Source organism: Marmota marmota, unplaced genomic scaffold (genome assembly GCF_001458135.2).
Source record: "Marmota marmota marmota unplaced genomic scaffold, marMar, whole genome shotgun sequence".
NCBI lineage: Eukaryota > Metazoa > Chordata > Mammalia > Rodentia > Sciuridae > Marmota > Marmota marmota.
The window spans coordinates 14,269,283-14,294,923 of NW_026000272.1; the positions used below are offsets into that span (position 1 = coordinate 14,269,283).

Here is a 25,641-nt window from a genome sequence, read left to right on the forward strand (position 1 = left end):
AAAAAAAAAAAAAAAAAAAAGGGAGGGGCTGGGATTCTAGGATTGTAGCTCAGTGCTACAGCACTAGTGGAGCCTGTGCGAGGCACTGGGTTCGATCCCCGGCACACAAATAAATAAATAAATAAATAAATAATACGATATAAAAAAAAAAAAACTGAAGCTTCAAAAAATAAAGGACTTGTTGGGAAGCACGCTCCCCAGAACCAAAGGTACGCATTATTCCCAGGCACAATGTTAGAAGCAATCCTAATAGGGTCCAAGTGAGACGATGACGGCCACTGTCTTTCTTGTGTGGACCACTATGCTCCAGGGGTTCCCAGCTCGCACCTGCAGGTGGCAGGTGAAGCTGTTCCCACCCAGCGAGTTCTCTGGAACAGCCTTGAGAATGGCGCTTTTCAGGGGTCGTCCTGCATGTGGAGCAGTGACAATTGGGTCGGAATAGAGATCTGAGGGCAGCCGCCCCTCCAGTGGCAGACAGATGCTCCAGTCCTGAGCTCCCACAGAGTAAGATTGCTGGTTTCAAGGCTTCTGTGGAGGCGAGGGTGGGGGATGGCGATGGGGCAAGTTGAAACACCACAGAGCTTGCTGGCCATGTTGAGGTTCCACCTTTTGGGCTGAAGAAAGGCTCTTCCTGTGGTTGCAAGCGTTTGGTTAATTTTAGGGTTCTGAAAACCTGTGTTTTGTTTTTACTCTGTGAGTCCGGGTCTCACTGTGTTGCCCAGGCTGTTGTGGAACTCCTTCCACCTCAGCCCAGGGAGAAGCTGGGACCACAGGAGGGCGCCCGTCCCTGGGGAAACATTTACTCAGCTGATATGTACCAGTATTTTTACCAGTGATATTTACTACTGATATATGCCAGTGTTTGCCTTGTTTTTATGCAACAGTGGCTCCCCGTCCACCATCCCTCCCACTTTCTCTGTAGATTTGCCAATTCTTTATATTTTAACACAAATGGAATCACAACTTGTGCCCTATTTTGATTGTCTTCTTTGACTAGCATAATATATTTAATATTCACCTACTCTGTGGCATGTATAAATACTTTATTTCCTTTTATGACCACGTGCTATCCCGTTGTAAGTATATATCACATTATGTTTATCTAATCACCCATTGCAAGACATTTGTACTGTTTCTACCTTTTTGATTTTGTGAAGAGCGCTATTATCAATTGTGAAAAGAACTTTGTGTGCACCTGTTTTTCAAGTCTTTAGAAAACATGTTGGAATAGAATTTCTGGGTCATATAGGGACCCTATGTATAACTTAAAACTAAGTATCAAAATTTTTGTCCCAGGGGGCTTTACCATTTATTTTCTCAGCAGGAGTGTATGAGGATTCCAATTGGGGCTGGGGCTGGAGCTCAGAGGTAGAGCACTTGCCTAGCATATGTGAGGCACTGGGTTCTATTCTCAGCACCACATAAAATAAATAAAATAAAGGTACATTAACAACAACAAAATTTTTAAAAAAAAATTATGGTCATTATATGTGAGCTTCTACCTTGTTGTAATTTTGATATGATTATCCCTAATTACTAAAGATTTTGTGCGTCTTTCATGTTTGTCAATTTTATATATTCACTGAGGTTTTCTTCATCTTCTTTGCCTGTGATACATTGGGTCATCTTTTTGTTGTGAGTTGGAAGAGTTTTTTAAATATTATGAATGCTTGATCCTTATCATATGTATGCATTGCAAGTATTTTCTCCCATCCTGTGGGTTGTCTTTCACTCTCTTGATACAAAAAAAAAAAAAAAAAAAAAAAAAAAAAAAAAACCTAACATTTTTTTGATGCAAAAATGTTTCTACCTTTGTTAAAATCAAATTATCTCCATTTTTCTTCTTTTGCTTGGGCTTTGATGTCCTATTTGAGAAACCATTGCCAAATTCAAGGGTATTAACATTTACTCCAAAGTTTTCATCCTAAGAGTTTTATGGTTTTAGTTCTAATGTTTAGGTATTGGTATTGATCCATTTTGAGTTATTTTTTTTGTATGATGAGGTAAGTGTCCAACTGCTCTTGATTTTTAGTTTGACTCTCTCTTAATCAAATAAGGTACTTTTTCAATATTTTAAAATTTGTTTTTACTTGTTTTGTGGCCTAATATATCAATCCTAAAGAATACTCCATGAGTTTAGAAAAATGAGTAATTGATTTTTGTTGGGTGGATTGTTTTACAGGTATCTGTTAGATATAATTGGTTATACTATTATTCAAGTCTTCTATTTCTTTATTTGTCTTTTCACTAGTTGTTCTATCTATTCTTGAAGTCCCAACAATATTATAGAACAGTGTATTTCTCTCTTCAATCTGTCAATTTTTGCTTCATTTATTCTGACACTCTCTTTTGAGTAGATGTTTATAATTTTTACATTTTCTTGATGGATTAACCTGTTTATCAATATATAACATCCCTTTTCTTGTAGCAATTTTTTACTTCAAGGTTTTTTTTCTGATATTAGTATAGCCACCCATCTCATTTTCAGTTATTTGTGTGGATTTTTTTTAATCCTTTCAGTTTCTCTCTACTTGAGGCTTCAAATCTACAGTGAGTCTCTTTTACATAGCATGTAGTTGAATCATATCCTTTTTAACCATTTTACTAATCTTTAGCAAACAACTTTTTTGAGACATGATTCACATCCAGTAATTCAGCCATTTAAAGTATATGATTCAATGCCTTTTGGTAGATTACCTAGTTAATGTTTTAAAAAATTGGTTGAAATATATAATCTAAAATTTGCTATTTTAACCAATTTTAAGCATACAATTCAGTGCCTTTGATTACATTCACAATGCTATGCAAACATCACCAATGCCTATTTCCAAAACTTTTTCATCACTCAAGCATAAACTATGTAACCATCAGCAACAACTCTACATTATCTCCTCCCCACAGCCCTAATCAAAATCCCTTTCTCGTAGGGAAAGTCCACTAGTAATGAACTACCTTTGTTTTTCTGATAATGTCTTAATTTCTCCTTCGTCTTTGAAGTTTACTTTGGCCCAGGACAGACAACTTGGTTGAGGTTTTCTTTTTTTTTTTGTCTTTGTGTGTGTGTGTGTGTGTGTGTGTGTGTTTGTTTTGTTTTGTTTTCAGTGCTAGGAATCAATCCTGGGTCTCATTCTTGCTAGGCAAGTGCTCTACCACTGAGCTACACCCTCAGCCCCATTTTTAGAATTTTAAACATCATTATATTACCTTCTGACCTCCCATGCTTCTGATAAGAAATTAGCTGTTAATCTTGGTGTTGATCTCTTGTTATGACAGGTGTTTTCTCTCTGGCTGCCTTCAGGAGTCTCTTTGTCTTTGAACATTTTGATTATAATATCTCTCAGTTTGTCTCCAATGCAGTTCTTTGAGCTCCTTGGGTATATGGATTCATGTATATTATTAAACCTGGGAGTTCTAGGCCAACATTTACTTAAAATTATTTCCCCCCATCTTTCATTCCATGCTTGATGATGTTATTTGGGCTAAGTTTCTTAGGTTCTATTTGTTGTTGAATTTCTGTTTTCTTTATGCTCCTCATGCTGGATAATTTCTGAGTCTTTCTTCTGTCTGCTCATATCTGCTATAGAACCCTCTGAGAGAATTTTCCATCTCAATTATTGTATATTCCAGGTCCATAATTTTTATTTGGTTCCCTTTATTCATTTTGCTTTGTTCATCATTCTCCTGGTTGTTTGGTGTTTATGCAGGGTTTCCCTTAGCTCTTCAATCATATTGAAGACAGTAAAGACATTTGTTTAAAGTATTTGTTTATTGAGTTCAATTCCCATGCCTTCTGAGGGATACTTTGTGTTAATTTCTTCCTCTCCCCCATTGTTTTTAAAATATTTTTAGTTGTTGATAGACCTTTATTTTATTTATTTGTATGTGGTGCTAAGAATCGAACCCAGTGCCTCACAGATACTAGGCAAGCATGCTACCACTGAGCCACAATCCCAGCCCCTTATCTCCCTCATTATTGGTCCATACTTTTTTTCTCTGCAAACCTCACATTTTTTTTTTTGTTAAAAACTGGCCTTTTTTAATATTATGATATAATGACCCTGGAAATTCTGACTCCTCCCAGGGTTTATTGTTTACTTGTGGGTTATTTTGTCTTATTTCTTGCCGCAGTCTGGCTGAGCACAAAATAACGGAGCCACCACGAGTCACTTGTAGGTTCAAAACAGAAACTCCTTTATTATCCGAACTCCCTCCAACGCCACCCACAAAGCCCATCCAGGAACCACCAACCAGAAATCCCTCCTCCGGCACTTCCCCAACCAACTCGAACTCTCCAGGAATCCCCACGAGAACTCCAAAGTAGCATGAGAACTCCAAAGTAGGCGGACAGCAGGGGTCTAAAATACAATTGAATACACAGCTTAACATAACCATCATCATCTCAATGGCTCGCTGGCGTCACCTCTCAACCACTCACTTCTGGCAAAAATGCCATGCATCATTCCGACTCGGCTGTGGCTCTCAGCAATTTTTTAAAATATTTTTTAAAATATTTTTTTAGTTGTAGTTGGACACAATATCTTTATTTTTTATGTGGTGCTAAGGATCGAACCCAGTGCCTCACATGTGCGAGGCAGGCACTCTACCAATGAGCCACAGCCCCATCCCTATTTTGTCAATTATTTATTAACTTCTCTAAACTCTTTTTAAGGACTATATTCTTTGTCATGTATAGTCTCTGAAGTCTTTGTTCCTGTAACTTGGAGGTCATCTAGTAGTTCAAAAGGTTTTCTCATGAACCTGGAATAAAAAGAAAAAAAATATTCTCCAAGTGATAGTATATTAGCTGTCTATTGGGATGCTTCTTCAACACTTAAACAGGTTGTTTACAACTTTGCCTTATTTTAGCCTTCATTTCCTGCTTGAACTGGGTCTAAAGATCAGACAGAGGTGAAATCTGTGCTCTCAGGTCTTTTATAGATAGGAGTTCTAACTTTGGGTATGTATATGGTTTCCTAGATTTCCAGGTATATGTGGGAGAATTTTAAAGCCCTAATTCTCTAAAGTGTCATATAACCCCCAATTTCCTCCCAGCCTTTTTCCATATTATTTTCTGCAGCTTATTCGTCTGCCTTGAAATATTTTTGAGAAATATCCTCCACATAGATGCTGAGAGACTTTGGAGTTATGTAAAACAAAGGCAATTAATCCCTTTTCGTCAGTTTAGGGAGTCCTCCAGACAGGTGCAAACATACACTCCCTCCAGAAACGGGAGCCCAATACTTGGAATGCAGGCTGCCATCTTCAAAATCACTGCCATGCCATGGTGGGGGCGGGGAGGGGGAGGCATGGACAAGGGTAAACTGAAATGCATCAAAGTTCTTATCATACTCAATGGTTTTTCTCATGATATAGCATTTGCTTGGTTGCTATAAACTTTTGACTTATATTCTAGAAATTCAATAAACTTGATTCTGACAGTTTTTCCTCTTCAGTGTTTCTTAGGAGAGACTGGCCTCCCCAGTACTTTCACTAACATCACTCAGTCCTGTGAGTGATATTTGGAAGCTTAAAGCCTATGTTAATATCTTAATCATTGAATAGTAAGCACTTTTCTGAAAATGACACAAGAATCACACCACTAGAAATTTCTCTATCATCAATAAACTGTGAAAATCAATAAAATGATTTATTTTTTATATGCAAAGTCAAAAATCTCTTTGAATACTTAAATTTTTACAAATAATACAAACATAACAATACTGTTCCATAGAAACTTTTATATAATAAAACATTAAAGGACACATACACATTTTTTTTTTCTTTTAGTGCTTCCAAAGCACTTAAGTCCACCTGAAGATGTTCTGTTATCACATGCAAGAACAAAAGCCAGAGCATAGGGCAGCCTCAGGTGCACTTTGTAATGTCTTTAGACAAAATACAAGAGAGTTGGAGGTAGATTGTTTGGTGACTCTCCCTGCCCCTTCCCACAGAGAAATAAGTTACCCAAATAGCAGCTTCTTACTCTTTGATTCAAACTTTCCAAAATATTGCATGGTTTAAAAGGCACAACTAGGAATTGTTGAAAGTTCTGTTTAGCACACACATGACTAATACTTGGATTCTGTAAGCGTATTCTTTCTAAAAGACATTGTAAGAACATCAAGTGGTGTTCCACTTGCAGGTAGCCCCTCATTACTTTGAAAATGCCTGAAATGGCAGTTTAAATGAGTGATTCCCTTATTGCCTGTGGTAGGGACAGCAGGGTTTTATGAAGTTAGCCTACTGAATTAACACCACCACTTTCCTTTAATTTGGGAAAATAAACAAGAAAATTTTAAGAAATGATGCTTTTCACAAAAATTTTTAAGGCAAAAGTCCAACATTTACTGCCAGATAATCATAAAATTTAAAGCTCTACCACTTTCTCTTAGACTCTTTGAGGCTTCAACAATATCCTGACCAGTCCTACAGTTCAGAAATCTTATCTTTTTTTTTCACTTGTCTCTGCATTAACTTGATGATCTGCTGTTGATGTGATTCACATTGTTGAGAAGGTGATGAGAATCTATTTTTTCTAGCACCTTCTCAAGTTGCTGAATTAAGACTCGTCTTTTAAACCTGAAAAAAAAGAAAATTTTATTAACTAAATGATACTTAGAGCACTTATGGTGTGGAAGGTACCAAATGGGATACAAAGCAGAACTTTCCACCTACAGGGGGATATACAATTTGTCCTTACAGGAAGATATGATTTACCAAATACAATGAGTGCCAGCTGAAGGCCCAAGCTCACATTAGTCTAGAGTAATGAATGAGTTGGATGCAGATAACATCAATCTAAATACCTCTAGAGACAGCCTTAACTATGACTTAGGACCAGAGTTTGCGAAAATCAAGGCAAAGCCTATTCTTCTCTGTCTTGCATTGGGCCATGCTGCTAAAACAAAACATACTCTGAAGAGCTTGTTTATACTCACCTTGCAGCTTCCTTGATGGTAAATTCAACAAACTGCTTCTTTATCTCCAGAGGTCCTTGAACTTTTTCAAGCAAAATGAAGATTCTTTCATACTCTGAAGAGATTTAAAAAACTTTAGTATTTTTAAAAATATGAATAATATATAGTATTGAATCATGATTCATCCTCAGTAATCATTCTTCATGGGTATTTTAAACACTCAAATGAAAATATTTGCTTGTATCTACTAAAGAAACTCTTGCAAACACTACCAAATGTGGAAGGCTAAAAAATGGCTCCCTCAAATTGCCCTAATCCCTGGAGCCTGTGAAAGTGTTACTTTTAATGTTACCTAATAAACGTTATTTGCAGATAAAATTAAGTCAAGGATGTTGAGATGGGGAAATCATCCAGGTTTTTATGTGCAGGTCCAATGTAATCACACAAATATCCTTATAAGGTGGGACAGTAAATGCCAGAGAGAAGAAAGATGGAAGGACAGAAGTAGTGGTTAGAGAGAAGAAAAAGTGATAATTCTGTTGACTCAAAGATGAGGAAAAGGGCTAAGAACCAAGGAATACAGGCAGCCTTTGGAAGTTGGAAAAGATTCTTGCCAGAGCCCTCAGAACACTGGCCTACCAATACCTTCATATTAGCCTAGTGAAAGTATCTTCAGAATTCTAACTTCTTAAACTATCAGATAATAAATTTGTGTTGTTTTAAATAACTCAATGATACATGATGTAATAAACAAAATAATTTGTTACAGCAGCAAAAGGGAACTATTACAAGAAGCAAGAAGAAAGGTGATTATATTTTTTTAGTTAAAGTCAGAAGGAACCACATTAAATTATGTGAGAACCCAATATTGCCCAAAAATGCACATCAAGAGGTGGTTTGGATCTTTTCAGAATCATAGAATTAGAGGTACCGCCTGTTTTACTGTTACATTATTGATAGATAGTCCTACTTACTTCGTCCAAACTTTCGAACTTCTTTCATTAATTGATGTTTGATATCAGCATTGATTCCTTGTGCCATTGCAGGAGTGATCTGCAATGCATTTGGTGCAGTTCCCAAAGTAGATACTACTGCAATTTTTTGGTCATCCACGGAGAGATTGCAGTTTGGGGCTCCTCCTCTAAGTACGTTATTACCAAGTTTGTGAAATGGTCCATCTCTCTTGAGACTAGTGAAGTCATCAGACAGAGAATCTAATTGGCTGGGTGGGACACCATCTCCTGTTGTGTTCATAAGCTCTGCTGGAGCAGATTTTGACAAGAAGCCATCAGGTGGGGTTTGCCCATTTTCCATCTTCTCTTCATGCACATCATGAATGACAGTGGCATCTGGAAAGCAATTTAAGAAGTTGAGCTATGAGGTAGTTGCATTATGTCAATCCCACAGGTACATCCCTGTGCTTCTAAGTTTCAAGGAAGTTATTTACTTCACAGAGCAGAAATATGTACCAGGTGGAAATCTGAAACCCCTCACACTGAGCTCAGGAAAATAATACTACATGATCACCTTTTTCCCTCTTGCTACTATGAAAACATGTAGAAACTGAGATAGCACAACAAACATTGGGAAGTCTCTGGTACTCATGATTTAGTGTCATCCTATTACTCTTTACAAAGCAAAAAGTACCAAGTCTCACTTGATGACATGATTTCTCAAAGTCACATATAAACTACCATGCATTGCCTGAGCTAGCTGTTACCTGAGCTTTAAGCCAGGTAACATGAATAGACAATTCTGCCTCACTTCTATCTAAAATATTCTGAGAAAATACATTGGGGCTGAATATGCTCTCTCTACTCCATCACCCCAAATCAATCTATCTATCTATGTCTGTCTGTCTGTCTATCTATCTATCTCATTGTCCTCATCCTTCGCCCCTTCTGTGTCAAAGTGGGTTTCTTTTTACTCCAAGCCTGAAATATCTTTTACTCATCTTTTGCTATCCCAAGAGATGGATCATCACTGAAGCAGACAGAAACTGCACCTGCCCTGATGGAACCTACACCGAGATGGGAAGTCAGAGAGGAAGTGCATGGAGAGCAACAGGCCACCCCAGCTGGACTCCTGTTGGGGGAGATGTGGGCAGGGGAGTGGGAGGGAGCAGCAGAGGGGCCTCCAGGGCTGAGGGTGGTGGCAGGGCCTTCTGGGTGGTGTCCTCTGAGCAGAGCCTGAGGAGGAGACAGAGCAGGCTTGTGCAGATTTAGAGGGACAGTTCAGGCTGCAGTAAGGGTGAGGGTCAGAGGGGGACCTGCTGAGGACCATGGAGTGGAGGAAGAGGCTGCCTGCCTCCAGGCGAAGCTGTGCAGAGCCTGTGACCCACAGTCAGGAGTTCAGGGTGTGTTCTAAGTGCTTGGGAAAGTGGAGGACGCACTTCCAGAATAGGCATGGCATGGACCCATTTACCTGCTGACACTATCACTCTGGATTCAGGGCCAGGAGTGAGTTAGGAGCAAGAATGTGAATCAGAACCTGAGTGCCACTGTGGTGCACACCTATAATCCCAGCGACTCAGGAGACTGAGTCAGAAATATCATGAGTTCAAAGTCAGCCTCAGCAACTTTGTGAGGCCCTAAGCAAGGTAGCAAGATCCTGTCTCTAAATAAAATACAAAAAAGGGTTGAGGATGTGGCTCAGTGGTTAAGCATCCCTGGGTTCCATCCCAAGTACAAACAGGGATGCCCTCTCTCATCACTTCTATCTAAGATAGTTCTTGAAACACTGGCCAGAGCAATTAGATGAAAAAAATTAATGGGATACGTATAGGAAAATAAGAACTTAATTTAGCACTATTTGCTGATGATATGATTCTATACCTAGAAGACCCAAAAAGCTCCACCAGAAAACTTCTAGAACTAGTAAATGAATTCAGCAAAGTAGCAGAATATAAAATCAACACCCATAAATCAAAGGCATTTCTTATATCAATGACATATCCTATGACAAGGAAATGAGGAAAACTACCCTATTTACAATAGCCTAAAAAAAATAAAATATTTGGGAATCAACTTAACAAAAGAGATGAAAGATCTATACAATGAAAACTACAGAACCCTAAAGAAAGAAATCAAAGAAAATCTTAGAAGATGGAAAGATCTACCTTGCTCTTGGATAGGCAGAATATTATCAAAATGACCATACTACCAAAAGCACAAACAATAAGAAATAAAAGAACAGGAATCAGGGAGATCAGAAAAGAAGCTATCATAGTAGCATGGTGAGAGATCATGGTAGTGTAGAGTCATGGAATAGAAAAAATGGTAGAGTACAGGGATTATATTAAATGTCAAGTTCCTGGATTTGATAAATTGATGGAAGTAAGAGAAGAATAAAATAATAAATCAGACTGACTCTAAAGTTTGTAACCTGAACTACTGAGTAAATAACAATGCCAGGGGTATGAATGAGCCAGTTTTCTACTGCTCTTGAGAGGGAACTGCGCCCAATTCTTCCTGACTCTAATTCAATAGTCTCAGATTGCTATTCTGGCATTAATACTATTAGCATTATTTACTCTAGAGAAATCTGAAAATGCTATATAGAGTTTCTCTGCCATCTCAGTCCCCACAGGTGCTGTAGCTTTACCAGCATGTCACTGGATGAAGTCATTAATTGCTATGCATAAGGATGTCAGCAGAGTTATTTTGAAGAGGGGAAAGGTTGGGAGCCTAGTTGAAACACATGCAACCTATTGAGTTTTATATGTCTATTAGATACCTAAGTGGAGAACCCATGTCCATGGTAAAATAAGAATCTGGAGCTAAGGAGCAAGCTCTCATCTAGAGGTATAAATATTGAAGTTGTTGAAATCTAAATCAATTTAATAGCCACCAGACTGCATGGGATCACCCAGGGAGAAAACACAGTGAAGAGAAGATGCCCTGGAATTGAGCTTTGAGGCCCTCCAATTTCTAGAGGTAGGAAAGGGGGGAAAACACAGAAAAAGGATGGAAAGAGCCATTTTTAAAGGGAAAAGAAAACGAGGTATCTGGGAACTCATGAAGGTCTTCACGGAGAAGGGAATGGACAACGGTGTCCAAATGCTGTTGAGAGGTAATGGCAAGGTGCAGCAGACACTGGTGAGCCTGAGAAGGGTTTTAGTGGGGTCAAGGTGGCAGACACCATGCTGTACTTGGCTAGAGCATGAACAGGAGGTGACAGCACAGGGAGCAAGTGTAGATTCACGCTCTAGCCAATTCACTCTGACTGCCTTGGAAACCTACTTTGTCCCAACCCTTGAAGCTGCTCCAAATGGCTACAATGAACATGCCCATAACTCTCCATCTCTCTATTAATTACTGTTATTTATTTACTTACTAAGTTATGAATTAATTAGTAATTACTATGTCCATGCCATGTGTTAATTGCTGTGTTATTATGAATCTCTTCTCCTCATATATACTAAGATCCTTGAAACAGGTTGTCTGCTCCCCATGGGGTCTTTTGCACCTACCACATAGATGGTTTAATAAATGACTTACTTAATAAACAACAACTAAACATAAAAAAAGGAATACAAAAGAAAATAAAACTGTTTAGCGTCTTAGTCCTCTAGGAGCCATAAGGAAATCACAACCACTACTCTATACCTGGATGTACAAGGGTGGGTTTTATGAGGTTTGGATAAGATGGGAACCACGAGGCTGAGAGTGGTCCCTTTCCGCCCACATGGTTAGTTACAGTAGGCGGTGTTTGTGGTTTCCTCAACTGCAGGGACATACTCCGCCTTCTCTTAGATGACATAGGACTGTTGAGTTCTCCAGGACGTTTCACTTTGTTCTGTGGCCCTGCTACAAACTCATCTGCTTCATCAATCATCATTCCCTAAAAGACATTAACAAACATATTCTATTGAAAACAAAGATTCCACTATCAAAAAACTGCAAACACTTGTCTTATACATATACAATCAATCAATTACACATTACATTACTTTACATAAGTATAAACACAGGCCAAATATTTATCAACTCTATTCTCAGAAAATGACTCAATTTTAATCCAGTCTAAGTGGAACGAAGAGGAAACTAACATACAAGGTGTTGTCCAAGGCCAAACATGCTATAATAATAATCAGAAAGCTTCAGGAATGAGCAGTTCTGACCAAACAAAATGGGATAAACTCATAGTTACCTTTTTGGAGAAGTATAAACCACTTTGCATACCTGCCCACCCCTACCCCAGTAAGTTCTCCTTTTGGTGCTTTTGTGCTTAAAACTAATCATTAAGAAACACTGATTATCATTGTACAGTTAGATTATGCTACAGTTAGATTAGGAAAGGCAGATAGATGGAAAAAGTGATTTTTCCAACCAGAACTTCCAATATGAATTCAAATATGTTCACCTTGGTGCTAGCAAAGTAGCAAGGAGACTTTTTGATCTTGAGGGTAGATGAAGGATGAGAGCCAGAAATATAGAAGAATAACCTAAGAGTATGTACCCTATAATTTGAACAAAATCATGAAAAATGACTTTTCCAGAGGAACCCCCCATATACTATACTGGAAGGGGAAAACATTTTCACGGAGCATTTATTACATGCCCAGTAATGTTCTAAACAGTGTGCATGTACTAACTTGCTTAATATTTCACAGAGCTCTGCCTGTTAGGTGCAATTATTATCCCCAATGTTACGTAAGGACACTAAGGTACAGAAAGATAAAACATACTTTAATTAGTTAACCTTTGCGGTGAGGTGAAATACTTTTAAGTTCAGAGATATAAAAGAGATTATAAAAGAGATTACTGCCTGGTCTGTGCCTTAATAGCAATGGTCTCCTCCATGAGGACATATATAATCTCATTTGTTTTCATGCTAAAATGGTCAAGTTGATATATCACACATGTGCCACATTGAGAGCTCTAGATGATAATTCCAAAAAATTGACATCACCCCCAAAAAAGTTCACATCACCTAGTATTCCATATTTCAAGGGACACACTCATCACCATCTAGCTAGAGCCTGCTACCTGATTCATGGAAACAGATGAAATAAAATAATTGGTGAAATTAATGTGTGGTGGTAGGACTGAATATAGACTCTGGAGCCAGAAAGATGTGGGTTCAAATCCTGGTTCTTATTACTTATGTCACAGAACTTTGAAACTTGCTCAATATAAGCCTTGCAAAACAGTTGTAAGCATTAAAATGTAATCATTAAAGTCACCAGCTCCTACCAGGTACTTAAAAAATGGCAGGTATTATTTTACTCATTCAACACATTCTTGCATCGGGAGGCTCCCATTTCCATCCACAAAGAGCCCTGGGATCACATTTTATCTCTCATTTGTATTCCTCTTACCAAAAAAGAAGAGAATCAAAGGGGTATCACAATTTAGACAGAAATAGAAATAGGCATCCTACCTTCTTATCTTGTTTAAATGGATTGCCAAAAGTATGCAGTCGTTTTGGTTGGTCTGGATCAATCTCTCGTAATGGGGAGGCCACTGTCTTTAGATATTCCTGATAGTTACCCATTTGTGCAACTGGAACACTATGAAGGGAATCTGTAAAAATCACCAGCAATTAAATTGATGCTCTACAATTGGAGTGCATGTCCCTTTTGAGATGACTTGATCATCATTGGGTTTAACAATGTGCATCTTGGCATCCAATAAAGTCAAAAATCTTGAATCTGGCATTCTGGGATCTTGAATCATTTCTCTCTTCATCCCAATCATTATTTAGTCTACCATTACTACTGCCTTCAGGCTCATATCCCTAGGATGAGAACAACTCCCTTACCTTCAAGCCAGGTTTAAGAATGGGCTGACCTTCTATTCTTCCAGTGGATTAGACAAAGGGGAATGAAGAGAAGGGAGAGAGGATGGGGATGGGAAAGACAGTAGAATGAATTGGACATAACTTTCCTATATTTGTATATGAATACACCAGTGAAACTCCACATCATGTACAGCCACAAGAATGGGATCCTAATTAGAATAAGTTCTACTCCATGTAGGTACGATATGTAAAAATACACTTTACTGTCATGTATACCTAAAAGGAACAAATTAATAATAAAAAAGAATGGATGACCTGCTTCATACCTTTCATCTTAACCCAAAACACTATGAATCTGCTACATTTGAAAGAGCTGAGGTTCCATGGCATTCTCTTATTATACAGAGAATCTTGGTTAGTGGGCCATAACCTGAGGATTTAATTAAATGTGTATGCTATCTTTCTAGCTAAGTCCCCTTACACAAAATTTTGTGAGGGGTTTCTGAGGATTGTCCAATTTAAGATTTGCTGATTTTTCTAGATGGATGAACCCATTTAAAATGAACAAAACTGAGTAAGGGGAAATTGCAAACGATCATGATTCTCCAGTTCATTACTATTCTAGAAATGAGGTATTCTCTTTATCACAGTAAGCTGGGTGGTAGAGTGGGTAGTAGAGTTCTGGGTGTGCAGATTGGAGAATCTGACAGACCTAAGTTCTGTTACTTTGGGCTATACCTGGGAAAACTACAAAAATGCTCATTGTCAATTTTAATGCCCATTTTATGAGCATAAACACACTATCTGTCTAATGGGGTTGTTTGAGGCAAAGTATGGTGAGTGTGGTGTATGTGTTGATGAATGCACACTTGCCTTTAAACTTGAGAAAAATAAATTATGTCTGAGCAGATGTAGGGATTCCATGAAAACAGGCACTTGGAAACATTAAACTATTACAACATAAACTACTCATAATGAGAGAAAATTTCATGAAAGTCATGCCTGGCATTTTCCTAGTGAAAATTACTCCCCTGTTCAATTTACCTTCATCTTGTCCAACAATAAACTTGTGAGTTTTCAGCAGATTGGATCTCATTCTGGTCAACTGGTCCAAAAGACCTCTTCGTGGAATATCATAAGCATTTCTGTATGTCTGAGGCTTCAAATCCTGTTTGAAATGAAACAATTTCAATTACTCCTGAGGCTTCTAATCTAGAAATGTAATACCTGACCTCTTAAACTCTTTGAAAAGAGCTATATTTACTTTAACTAACTATGGTAGAATTTTCACAGTGAAAAATTTCCATTTGTTGTTCTGATTATTCTAAGACACCCACAACACTATTAAAGTCACTAGGAATATCCCTTTTCTTTTTCTTTTTTAAATTTTTTAAATAAATATTTAATTTTTAGTTTTAGGTGGACACAATATCTTAATTTTACATTTATGTGGTGCTGAGGATCGAACCCAGTGCCTCATGCATGCTAGACAAGCACTCTACCACTGAGCCACAAACCCAGCCCCGGAATATCCCTTTTCAAGTATATCATTTTAAATTCAAAATCCTGAGATTTATTCCTGTGGTCACCTTGCATGACCACTGCTTGTAATCTAGACATAGTCTTTTGGCAGCTATAGAGGTGGGCTGCTGGAATCTCCCCATAGGACAGCAATGGTTGACTCCAAAGGGAGTACAGTGAGCTGCGTCCAGCTGTAGGGACTTAGGCAACTGCTACAGAACTGAGCTGAGGTCCTGCTCCTTCTAAGAATGGAGAAAATGGTAGAGCCTAGCCAGTTCTGCCAGTGGATCTTCTCCATGGGAAAAGCTCATACCAGATGTCCCCACTGGGCTGGCCCAGACTTTCTCCAAGCTGCACCAACATCTGCGTCTCTTCATTCTCAATCCTCCTTCCTGCCTGCTCTCTCACAGATGCTAGATTAGCATGGCAGCCTGGAGGCTCTCTCCATTACCTATCACAGGTGCTGTTTCCCAAACATTCCTTGTACATTTAATTCCATCTTGGCATCACTAGCAGGAGAATTCCTAAACTGTTCCATTAATAACTACTAACTCCAAAATAGGACTGTCATTATCTCAAAACTAAAGCCATATGAATAACATAAATGTATCAGACAAGTTCAAACGTATACAATCTCTTTATGTCACCATTTACCTTGTTTAAGAGCCCTACTTGGAAGCCAGCAAATTCTTTGGTATTCAATTCTGTCAGTCTCAGTGCAGTTTCCCCTGTAATCTCTTTCAATAGTTTTCTAAAATTCTTATTGTGAACCAAGGACACACCACCTCCAGAATGATTTTTCACTTTGATACCAGTTTCCTGGGGAGGTTTCTTCCCCACTGATGCTAGTATTCGTTCTGATTCTAGTTTGGTCTAAAATGAAAGTACATAGTATGTTATGAAAACATCTACCTTACTGCTGTCCATTTTTACTACTTAAGAAAGATAATACTTTAAGAACCTCAAAGAACAACTTCAATTGCAAATTACAGAAAAACAGATAATTAAACATTTTCCTGTGCTTCTCTGTACTATCACAGCAAACAAAGAGGGGGCTGGAAAGGCAAATAATATATTTTGTCTCTTGTCTATTGTCAAAATTATGGCTGAATTGTAGAAAGAATGGAAACCATGGGGAAGAATTTCATTCATAGTAATTTTAAAGCATCTAGTCTACATCAACATATTTGTTTCAGAAACAGACATAAAGGTTTAGACTCTATTTACACATGTAAATTAGTGCTAAAATTCAGATTATATAGACTGGCGTTATATATAAAAAATTAAACTGTTTATTTTTAACATTGGACTACATAAAAAGCCTTATATTGTAATGCTTAATTTAACAAATGTTACCAAACCAATAATTTGTAATGTGTACTCAATAAGTTTTTCACTAATTTATGATGAAAAATTCTTTTAATAGACATTTTATACTATCTTGATTAATTTTGCTTGAGAATGCACTGTAGCAAGATATTTAACATATTTTGTGTTCTATATACATCTGAGATGGTTTAAGGAGCACTGATGACATAGTTATTCAAGTAGTAATTAAGTTAGTAATTAGAAATATTATAAATTATTTATGATATCTTTCTCTCTAAAAGGTAAAATTCCACCAATGTTCATTAAGTCCCCCCAAAACTTTGGATTTATTTTGGTTTGGTCATGGATATTTATTGATCTTCCCTAATAGTTGGAACTGAGTCTATGTTTATTAGCTCTAAAAAATTCTTAAATATGACTTAAGAGCAAATGAGTGGTCTACTTCATTAAATTTTCTTGAAAGCTCATTTATAAAACTATATATAATCAATGTGCCCCAGAAGGTCCAAGAACTTGCATTAGTTTCAAATCTGTTCATTATTCTTCCTTGTGGCCATACCCTGCTGACACAGCCTTAAAGGCCTAAGGTAAACATCATGTTAAAAAAAAATAAATGGACCAATAGATAAATAAATAACCGAATCAAAATATTTACAACAAAAACAAAAAAACTTAGCAGAGAGGAAAAGGGGTTGGGGGGACACTTGGCAGATAAGATCTCTGGGTTTGCTTTTACTTTCTTTTTTCATTTTGGGGCACGCTGGACCAGTAGGAACCAGTAAGCTCTTAACAGTATTGAAGTTTTTGCCAGTTCCTAGCGAGATGTGTCAGCATGCCAGTTGTGGACTCCTTTCGGTCCTTTAGTAAAATGACACTTTGCTTACTATTCTTGGTTTTTGCAAAGGCCAAACATCCAAATCTATTTGTTTTGAAGCATTGTAGCCACTGCAAATGCTACTACTGTTCCCTACCTGGGCATACAATTTGCACAAGACAGTAAAACTGCTGCCTGAATTTGTCACATAATATAGAACAATTGTATGGTAGTAGAGTGCTAACTCAATAGTTCCTAAACATTTACATCCTATAAGAATGGGCTAGGTAGAGGTGAGAAATATGGTAAGGAGGGGTGAGTGGAGGATGAGGTACTAATAGAGAGGGGCATCCAAGGGACAAAGTGAATAATGGCACATGAGGTGGGGTCTAAAGGAACAGATAGAGTTCGAGGGCAAGAAGAGAGGAGGCTGAATCCCACTCTTCAGGTTGAGGAACACTGGTCTCATCTTCACCTTCTCCAGGGTAAAGCAGATAGCTGTTTATCCAAGGGCTAGTAGCATGTGAGAGTGTAAGTCCTTTACATGCTGCCTAAAAATGAATTTCAAGCAAGTCATTTCACCATACCAGGCCTCAGTGTGCTGACCTACAAAAGGGGGATGCTCTAGCCCAAAGCGATTCAAGGAGAAACTAGGTTGAGAATAGACAAAATGTGACCCAGGAGAGAATTCTTTTAAGCCTCTGTCCCTCTTAGGCCACAAAATATCAGCCAGTTGTGAATAGGACAAACCAGCAGGCAGAAGGAAAAATGGCACAGCATCAAACGATACTGACAGACCCTTAACTGCAGTTTAAATGGTGAAGCTAGAAGCCATAGAAAATCACATTATTACTAGCCAATAAAGTGTAGATATATATATATATATATATATACATTTAATTGGAAAAATTACAATTATACTAAAGAATAAGGAAATGCACTTCTGAGGGCAAAGGATTTTTGTTTGTTTGTTTTTACCAATACTACCTGTTGGCTGAGTTTTTTAAGGTAAGAGATAACACTGTAACTAAGTCCACAATCTAAATTATCTGATATCAGATTTGGAGCTCCCATCATCCTTAGTGCTTTCTTTAATGGCTATAAGGAAACAAAATACACAACAGTAAGAATAGAATAAATCTTAAAATACTCAAAGTTCAGTTATAAGGGGCAAAGGGACATGATTAATTTTTTAGAAGTCAAGGCGCTGCACATAAAACCAAACATGGAACATTAAAAAGTGGCAATGAAAATAGCAGAGAGGTAAGGAGCAGAAAGTAAAAAAAAAAAAAAAAAATCAGAAGAGAGTGGGATAAGAAGAGCAAGTAACAGCAAATTCAGATAAGTAAATTGCTTTCAGTCTTAATTCCAAAGTCATAAAATCATTTCACATTGCATTTTATTGTGGACCCCATTCCTGCCATGGTCAATACTAACACACCCCAATTTCTCCTCCCAGTGACACCAATGAAGATTCTGCCTTTTCACCTCTAGAAAATTGGTTTTAAGTTACCACATCAACCTCTGAAATAGGTTTGAGAATCTGGATTTAGATTACATTACAAGTTCAAAGTCATTGTGAGTGTTTGTCTCCAACTATAATACCCAAAATGAGGCCAAGTAATGTTTACAGTGCCTCTACTTCTTGCTGTGCCTAGAACATAAACAACTACAATGTCTTCAGCATTTTGTTTTCAGAGGGAGTCCCCAAGATTGAGAATTTCTAGAGTTAAAAAGGGAAGTTGGTATAACACATGAATCAATACCTATTTATTCTTCATTCCAAAATTATAATTTCATAAGATCAGTTTTAATAAGAGAAACATGGATGTGTTTCATAAAAATAGCCATGGCAGTTAAAAGAAACAAAAAAGAGAAAACAGTGCTCTTTTATGCTATCATGACATCTCTAAACTCTTACATGGTTTGAGAAGACAGTGATGACACAAATGTTCATAAAATAAATAAAAAAGATAACTATCTTATAGCAAGGTAAAGCTTTTGATTCATTGACATTTCTTATGACAAGAATCATCATTGACACAGTTAATACATATACACATCAATACATACTAATAAATAGTATGGAGGCAGAGTTTTTAAGTAGCTGTCAAAAGCCTGTCGCCACTTCAGATTTGGCTTAAGCTTGTGAACTTTGAACAAGTCATCTGTAACAGAAAAACAAATAAAATACTACATTATTTTAATATAATAAATCCCAACATCTGAATTCCAATATCTAAATCAAGCAGTTAGTAACTTGCATCCATAAATGTCAGATTTTAATTACTGAGATGAATATTCCATCATTTATATTATTGTGTTTTTTTGGTGGTTGTATTTTTCAAAATTATATAGAGATGACCCAAGCTCACAACAGTTCAACTCATGATTTTTCAACTTTACAACAGTGTGAAAACAATATGCATTTGGTAGAAACCAAGCTTCAAATTTTGATCTTTTCCCAGCCTAGAAATATGCAGCACAATCAACTCTCTCTCACAATGCTGGGTAGCAACTGTGGGCTGCAGCTCCCAGTCAACCATGCAATCATCAGGGGAAACAATTGACACTCTACAGTGTACTGTGTTGCTAAGCTATGGTGGGGTGGTTAGTAGATTAGGGCATTTACCACCTAAAGATGATTTATCTGACTTGACTCCATCACAAGTTGGAAAGCATCTGTATTGTAGAATTTTTCTAGAAAATGAAACAAATTATTGAGAAACACACTCCTCTTCCATCTACAAAGCTACATGTTGACTCTGATTCACTTGAAATATTTTTCCTGATCTATTACATATGATGATTCCACTGTAGTAAATTTTCATCAGAGGGTGGCTCCATAGTCAGTGGTGGATGGAATAATATTTCTTTCATTTAAACATAGAATATGTTATTGGTTTTGCTGAAAGGTTAAGGTAAAGAGATTTTACAGCGGCTGGGGTTGTGGCTCAGCGGTAGAGCACTCGCCTAGCATGCGCGGGGTTCTGTGTTCGATCCTCAGCATCACATAAAAATAAATGAATGGAATAAAGGTATTGTGTCCAACTACAACTAAAAAATAATATTTTTTAAAAGAGAGAGATTTTACAAAACATCTGAGAAGAAAAGCTCAGCCTCTAGTTTCAAGGCAGTGAAGGGCAAGCTCGAAGTTATATTTTGGATTCTCCTTAATTGGCTCCTATTTGTTCATCCATATTTCCCTTCCTCTTCATTGCTTCGTTTTCTGTGTTCAAGCATTTTGAGCCAAACTTTGTGTCACTTAAATTTTAGTTATTGGGTGATAGTAAAAGCACATAGAGATGTTAGGATAAAGTTGAAAATTCGGTACAGATGAACATGTTTCATATATGTTTATTTTATTTACTTATTTTTATGTGATGCTGATGATCAAACCCCAGGCCTCATGTGTGCTAGGTGAGTGCTCTACCGCTGAGCCACAACCCCAGCCCTGAATATGTTTCTTAAGTACCATGTATATCAATGTAACTGAAGATATTTAACTTAAATATGCAGACATTCCCTACCTTTTCACACTTTAATTATTTTGATAATCTAAATATATTTTATATACTGTAAGAAAATTTCCAAAACATCTCATTATTTCCTTCATACTTTATTATTTCCTTTCAAGGGTAAGAAGCATATATAATAATTCAAAATTGGCATCCCCAGACATCAAAATGAATCTGACACACATACTACAAATATAAAATATACCATGAATTCATTCTCTACTCTGTTTCTTCAGGTTTTATTAATTTTTACTTTTAAAAAAGCAAATATTTACTTCCAGAAATAAAACCATGCTTAATTTCTCTACAAATAGGCTTTTCTTTGAAATTCTGAATTACTTTAGTTAAGAAAAGCAACTATAGGGCTGGGGCTGTAGCTCAGTGGTACAGCGCTTGCCTCGCATGTGTGAGGCACTGGGTTCGATCCTCAGCACCACATAAAAATAAATAAAGACACTGTATCCAAGTACAACTAAAAATACATTTTTTAAAAAGGCAACTATAAGCTGGATATGGTGGTGCACACCTGAAATCTCAGCAATTTGGGAGGCTGAGGCAGGAGGATTGTTGGTTCAAAGCCAGCCTTGGCAATTTAAGAAGGCCCTAAGCAACTTAGCAAGGCCCTGTCTCAAAATAAAAATAAATAAAATAAAAAAAGGGCTGGGGATGTGGCTCAGTGGTTAAGTACCCCTGGGTTCAATCCTCAGTACCTAAATAAATAAATAAATAAAAAGCAACTACACATTTTCTTCCTTTTAGTGCTATAACAAATTATTCACTCCTGCTGAAATGAATTTACAGAGCCATAAAATGTAGGTCTTTCATTCTTTGGTATAGGCTTAAAAACAAAAACAAAAAAGATCTGAAGAGATTTCTGGTTCATTGCAGCATGCCAGTCCTTTAAAGACCATTCAGATCTTCATTCATATCTTGATACCATGAGACACCATGGAAATATCCCATCATACTGTGTCTTTACATGGAATCTGTTTGGAATTAGGCAGATTTTTGAAAACTGACAAATAAAAACACTGAAGAGACTTTTAGATACAAATAGATTAGATAACCAGAGTCAGTAATACACTTAGTATTTCTAACAAGGCCAAGTGCAATGATTCTGCCCAGAAGTTGGCTGAGTCTAAATATTTCTTGTCCAATTTTTTAAATGAGGGTCAGGGGAAGGAAGAAAATGTTCCATAGTCTAGAATAATAGTAGGAATACTGCGTTAGTTGCTACCTCTGTGGCTCAGAAAATGGTTTCTATGCTATTAGATGTCTATTTGCATGGGGTCTCTAGGATGGTACAGTAAAGACTTCATCAACAATTAGCTGATTCATATTTGAAAGAATAGGAGATAAAAGTGTAGAATAAAGTAAAATAATACAGGCAATACCTCAAAAGCTACTGATATTTTTTCTTCCAGTTTCTTTCTTTCTACTCCACTCTCCTACAGAGAGTAGACCTGTTTTGGAGTGCAAGCTCAGTCACTTCCCTAGCTAAGTGAGTCTGGATAAGTCAATTCACCTTTTTGAGCACCCATTTCAGCTATAAAATGGTTTAAGTGATAACTGCCTTACCACAATAACATTCTAAGGAACTGAATTAGTATGGAATGTAAACTATCAAGCATGAGATATATAGAAACTTATACAAATTATTCTTCTTTAGTCTTTTTTTCTGACACATCTTCCTTTCTTCTTCCTGATCATAACTGAAGTATTCTTTTCTTTTTGAGGTGCTGGGGATTGAACTCACTGCCTAGTGCAGGCTAGGCAAGTGCTCTACCACTGAGCTACAGCCCCACCTCCCATAACTGATCTTAATATAAAACAGAATTTTATTTTTTACATAAGTCCCCAGACTTCAATTTAAAAAAGGAAAAAAAGAAACCTACAAGCCAGGCATAAGTGTCACTCGCCTGTAATTCCAGTGACTCGGGAGGCTGACAGGAGGATTACAAGTTGGAGGCCAACCTGAGCAACTTAGGAAGACCCAGGCTCAAGATAAAAAAAAAAAAATTAAAAGGGGCTTGGGATGCAGTTTATTGGTGGAGCACTTGCATAGCATGTATGAGGCCCCAGGTTCCATTCCTAGTACTGCCAAAAAATAAAAAATAGAAATCCAGAGACCCATAATATTGAAAATGTATAGATTTCAACTGGGAAAAAAATCACTCATCATACCAGAAGCCAGAAAGATATCAAAATAAATTTTAAAACACAAAAGATGGGGCTGGGGTTGTGGCTCAGTAGTAGCGCACTTGCCTAGCAGGCGTGAGGCACTAGGTTCGATTCTCAGCACCACATACAAATAAATAAAAATAAAGGTCCATCAACAACTAAAAATATTTTAAAATATTTTAAAAAAACCAAAAGATGCCAACAACAAAGTATCAATATTAGAAATATTTATAAGAATTTTAAAGAAGCCATTATAAAATTTGTTTCAATAAATAATGATGAATAGGCTTGTTAAAACATGGACAGCCTCAGCAAGCAGATGGAAAATAAGTAGAAGATATAAAGAAGCAGCAAATGGACATTTTAGGACTGAAAGGTACAATAACCAAAATTTTAAAAGCTCAGTGAATAGTCTCAACAGCGGAATGAAGGGGACAGAAGAAGTAATCAGTGAACTGGAAAACAGAATTATAGAAATAATCTAATCTGAAGAACAGAGAAAGTAGAATGGAAAAAAATGAACAGAGCCTCAGAAATCCATGAGATTATAGGGGTTATGGAAGGAGAGGAGAAAGAAGGTGGTTTGAAAAAGTGTTCAAGATAATAATAATTGAAAATGTCCAAATTTGGAAAGACACATAAATAGATTCTTGAAGCTAAATGAATTCCAAACAGAACAAACTCAAAGAAATGCATGCCAAGACACATCCTAATTATACTTTTAAAAACTAAAGACAGAAATATGTCTTAAAAGCAGAGAAAATCAACACCTCACCTATAGTGGTAAAACAATCAGAATAAAAGTGGATTTGTTTCTATAAACCAAAGAGTAGAAGGAAGTAGCACAGAAATTTCAGGTGTTGAAATACAAATGCTGTCAACCCAGAGTCCTATATCCAACAAAAACATCTTTTTCACAAAAACATTCTTTTGTGTGTTTTTCCCCAAGTATTGGGGTTCAAACCCAGTAGCATTCTACCACTGAGCTCCATCTTCAGTCCTTTTTATCTTTGAGACAGGGTCTTACTAAGTTGCTGAGGCTGGCCTTGAACTTGTTACCTTCCTGCCTCGCCTCTTGAGTCATGGTGATTACAGGTATGCACCACCAGGCCTGGCTAAAATTAGGACATTCTTAGATAAAAGGAAACTAAGAGAATTTGTCAATAGCAGACTGCCCCCGCCCCCGCAAACAAACAAAAAAACAGCTATAGAAGTTCTTGAAACAGAAATTAAACAATAAAAAAATGAACCTTAGAGCATCAGGAGGAAGAAATAATATGATAAGCAAAAATAAGAGTCAAAACAATAGGCTTTCTTTTTCCTGTTTGACAGTTGAAACAAAAGTTGTGCCTCACATGTTTCTAAATATTTAGGGAATAGCTAGGCTAATTTTATCATAAATGGAAAAGGATAAAGTAATGTAAAGATTCTATATTTCCCTCGAATTTATACAATAATGACACTGGTATACTGCCTAAGTTATGTATATATAACATCTAGAAAAGTTCCTTACAGATCTATCCAAACAGATATACTCAAAAACACTACAGAAAAATGAAGATGGAATCTTTAAAAATGTCCAAATAACCCAAAACAAGTCAGGAAGATGAAAATAGAGAAATGAAAACCAGAGAAAACAAAGAATAAAAAAATCAAAATGCAGATTTAAGCCCTAACATATAACAATAATTATATCAAATTATATATTATATATAATATTATATTAGATGTGTAAACATACCAATTAAAAGGCTAAGATTTGCAGAATGGATGAAAAAACATGAATTCAAACATGCTTACAAGAAATTCATTAAAACTTAGTGGTCATAGTCATGTTAAAAATAAAATATTGGGCCAGATCTGGTGGTACATGCCTGTAATCCCAGCAGCTCAGAAGGCTGAGCAGGAGGATAAAGCTAGCCTCAGAAACTAGCAACTCAGTGAGACCCTGCCTCTAGATGAAAGTCAAGAGGACTGGGGATGTGGCTCAGTAGTTAAATGCCACTAGGTTCAATCCCCAGTACCAATAGATAGATAGATAGATAGATAGATAGATAGATAGATAGATGAAATAATGGAAAAGGAAATCCTACAAACATTAAAGAATAGCAGGATTGGCTATATTAATATCTGATAAAGTGCACTTAAGAGCAAAGAAAATTAGAAGAGATTCATTACAGGAAGAATATACAGCACTTCCAAATGTGTAGGCACCAAATAACAAGCAGAGTTGCAAAGTATTTGAAGGAAAACTTGATGGAAGTGAAAAAGAAACTGACAAATCCATAATTATAGTTGGGGACTTTAACATTTCTGTCTCAACAAATGCAAGAGCAAGTAGAAAAAGAACAAAAACATAGCAGAACACTAACCAACAGGAACAATTTAACAGCTATAAAATACTCCATCCAGCAACAGTGTACCACACATTATTCTTAAGCATCCATGGAACGTATACCAAGACAGACAATAGCATTTGCCATAAAACAAATGTCAACATATTTAGAAGAATGGATGTCATGCAGTGTGTGTTCTGATCACGATGGTATCAAGCTAGAAACTGCTAATAGAAAAGTAACAGGAAAATTTCAAAATACTTGGAAATCCAACAATACAC

The 25,641-nt window shown here is 36.9% G+C and overlaps 1 protein-coding gene across 9 annotated transcripts in view; it reads right to left on the reverse strand.

Annotated features, from left to right (window-relative positions):
• LOC107152541 (integrator complex subunit 6-like) overlaps positions 1 to 25,641 on the reverse strand; it is a 76,297-nt gene that overhangs the window by 9,929 nt on the left and 40,727 nt on the right. For 3 of the 9 annotated variants that reach the window (XM_048797028.1, XM_015498045.2, XM_015498044.2), the window contains 9 exons: positions 19,399 to 19,493; positions 18,313 to 18,423; positions 15,837 to 16,055; positions 14,706 to 14,829; positions 13,302 to 13,444; positions 11,525 to 11,759; positions 7,892 to 8,266; positions 6,939 to 7,032; positions 5,639 to 6,579 (listed from right to left, as the gene is read on the reverse strand). In XM_048797028.1, coding sequence (XP_048652985.1) covers positions 6,471 to 6,579; positions 6,939 to 7,032; positions 7,892 to 8,266; positions 11,525 to 11,759; positions 13,302 to 13,444; positions 14,706 to 14,829; positions 15,837 to 16,055; positions 18,313 to 18,423; positions 19,399 to 19,493 — 1,505 coding nt within the window. In that variant the 3' untranslated portion in view covers positions 5,639 to 6,470. Of the gene's footprint in view, positions 1 to 5,638; positions 6,580 to 6,938; positions 7,033 to 7,891; positions 8,267 to 11,524; positions 11,760 to 13,301; positions 13,445 to 14,705; positions 14,830 to 15,836; positions 16,056 to 18,312; positions 18,424 to 19,398; positions 19,519 to 25,641 lie in introns of those variants that run through there. The other 6 variants (XM_015498047.2, XM_048797029.1, XM_015498046.2 and 3 more) reach the window with 6 other exon arrangements.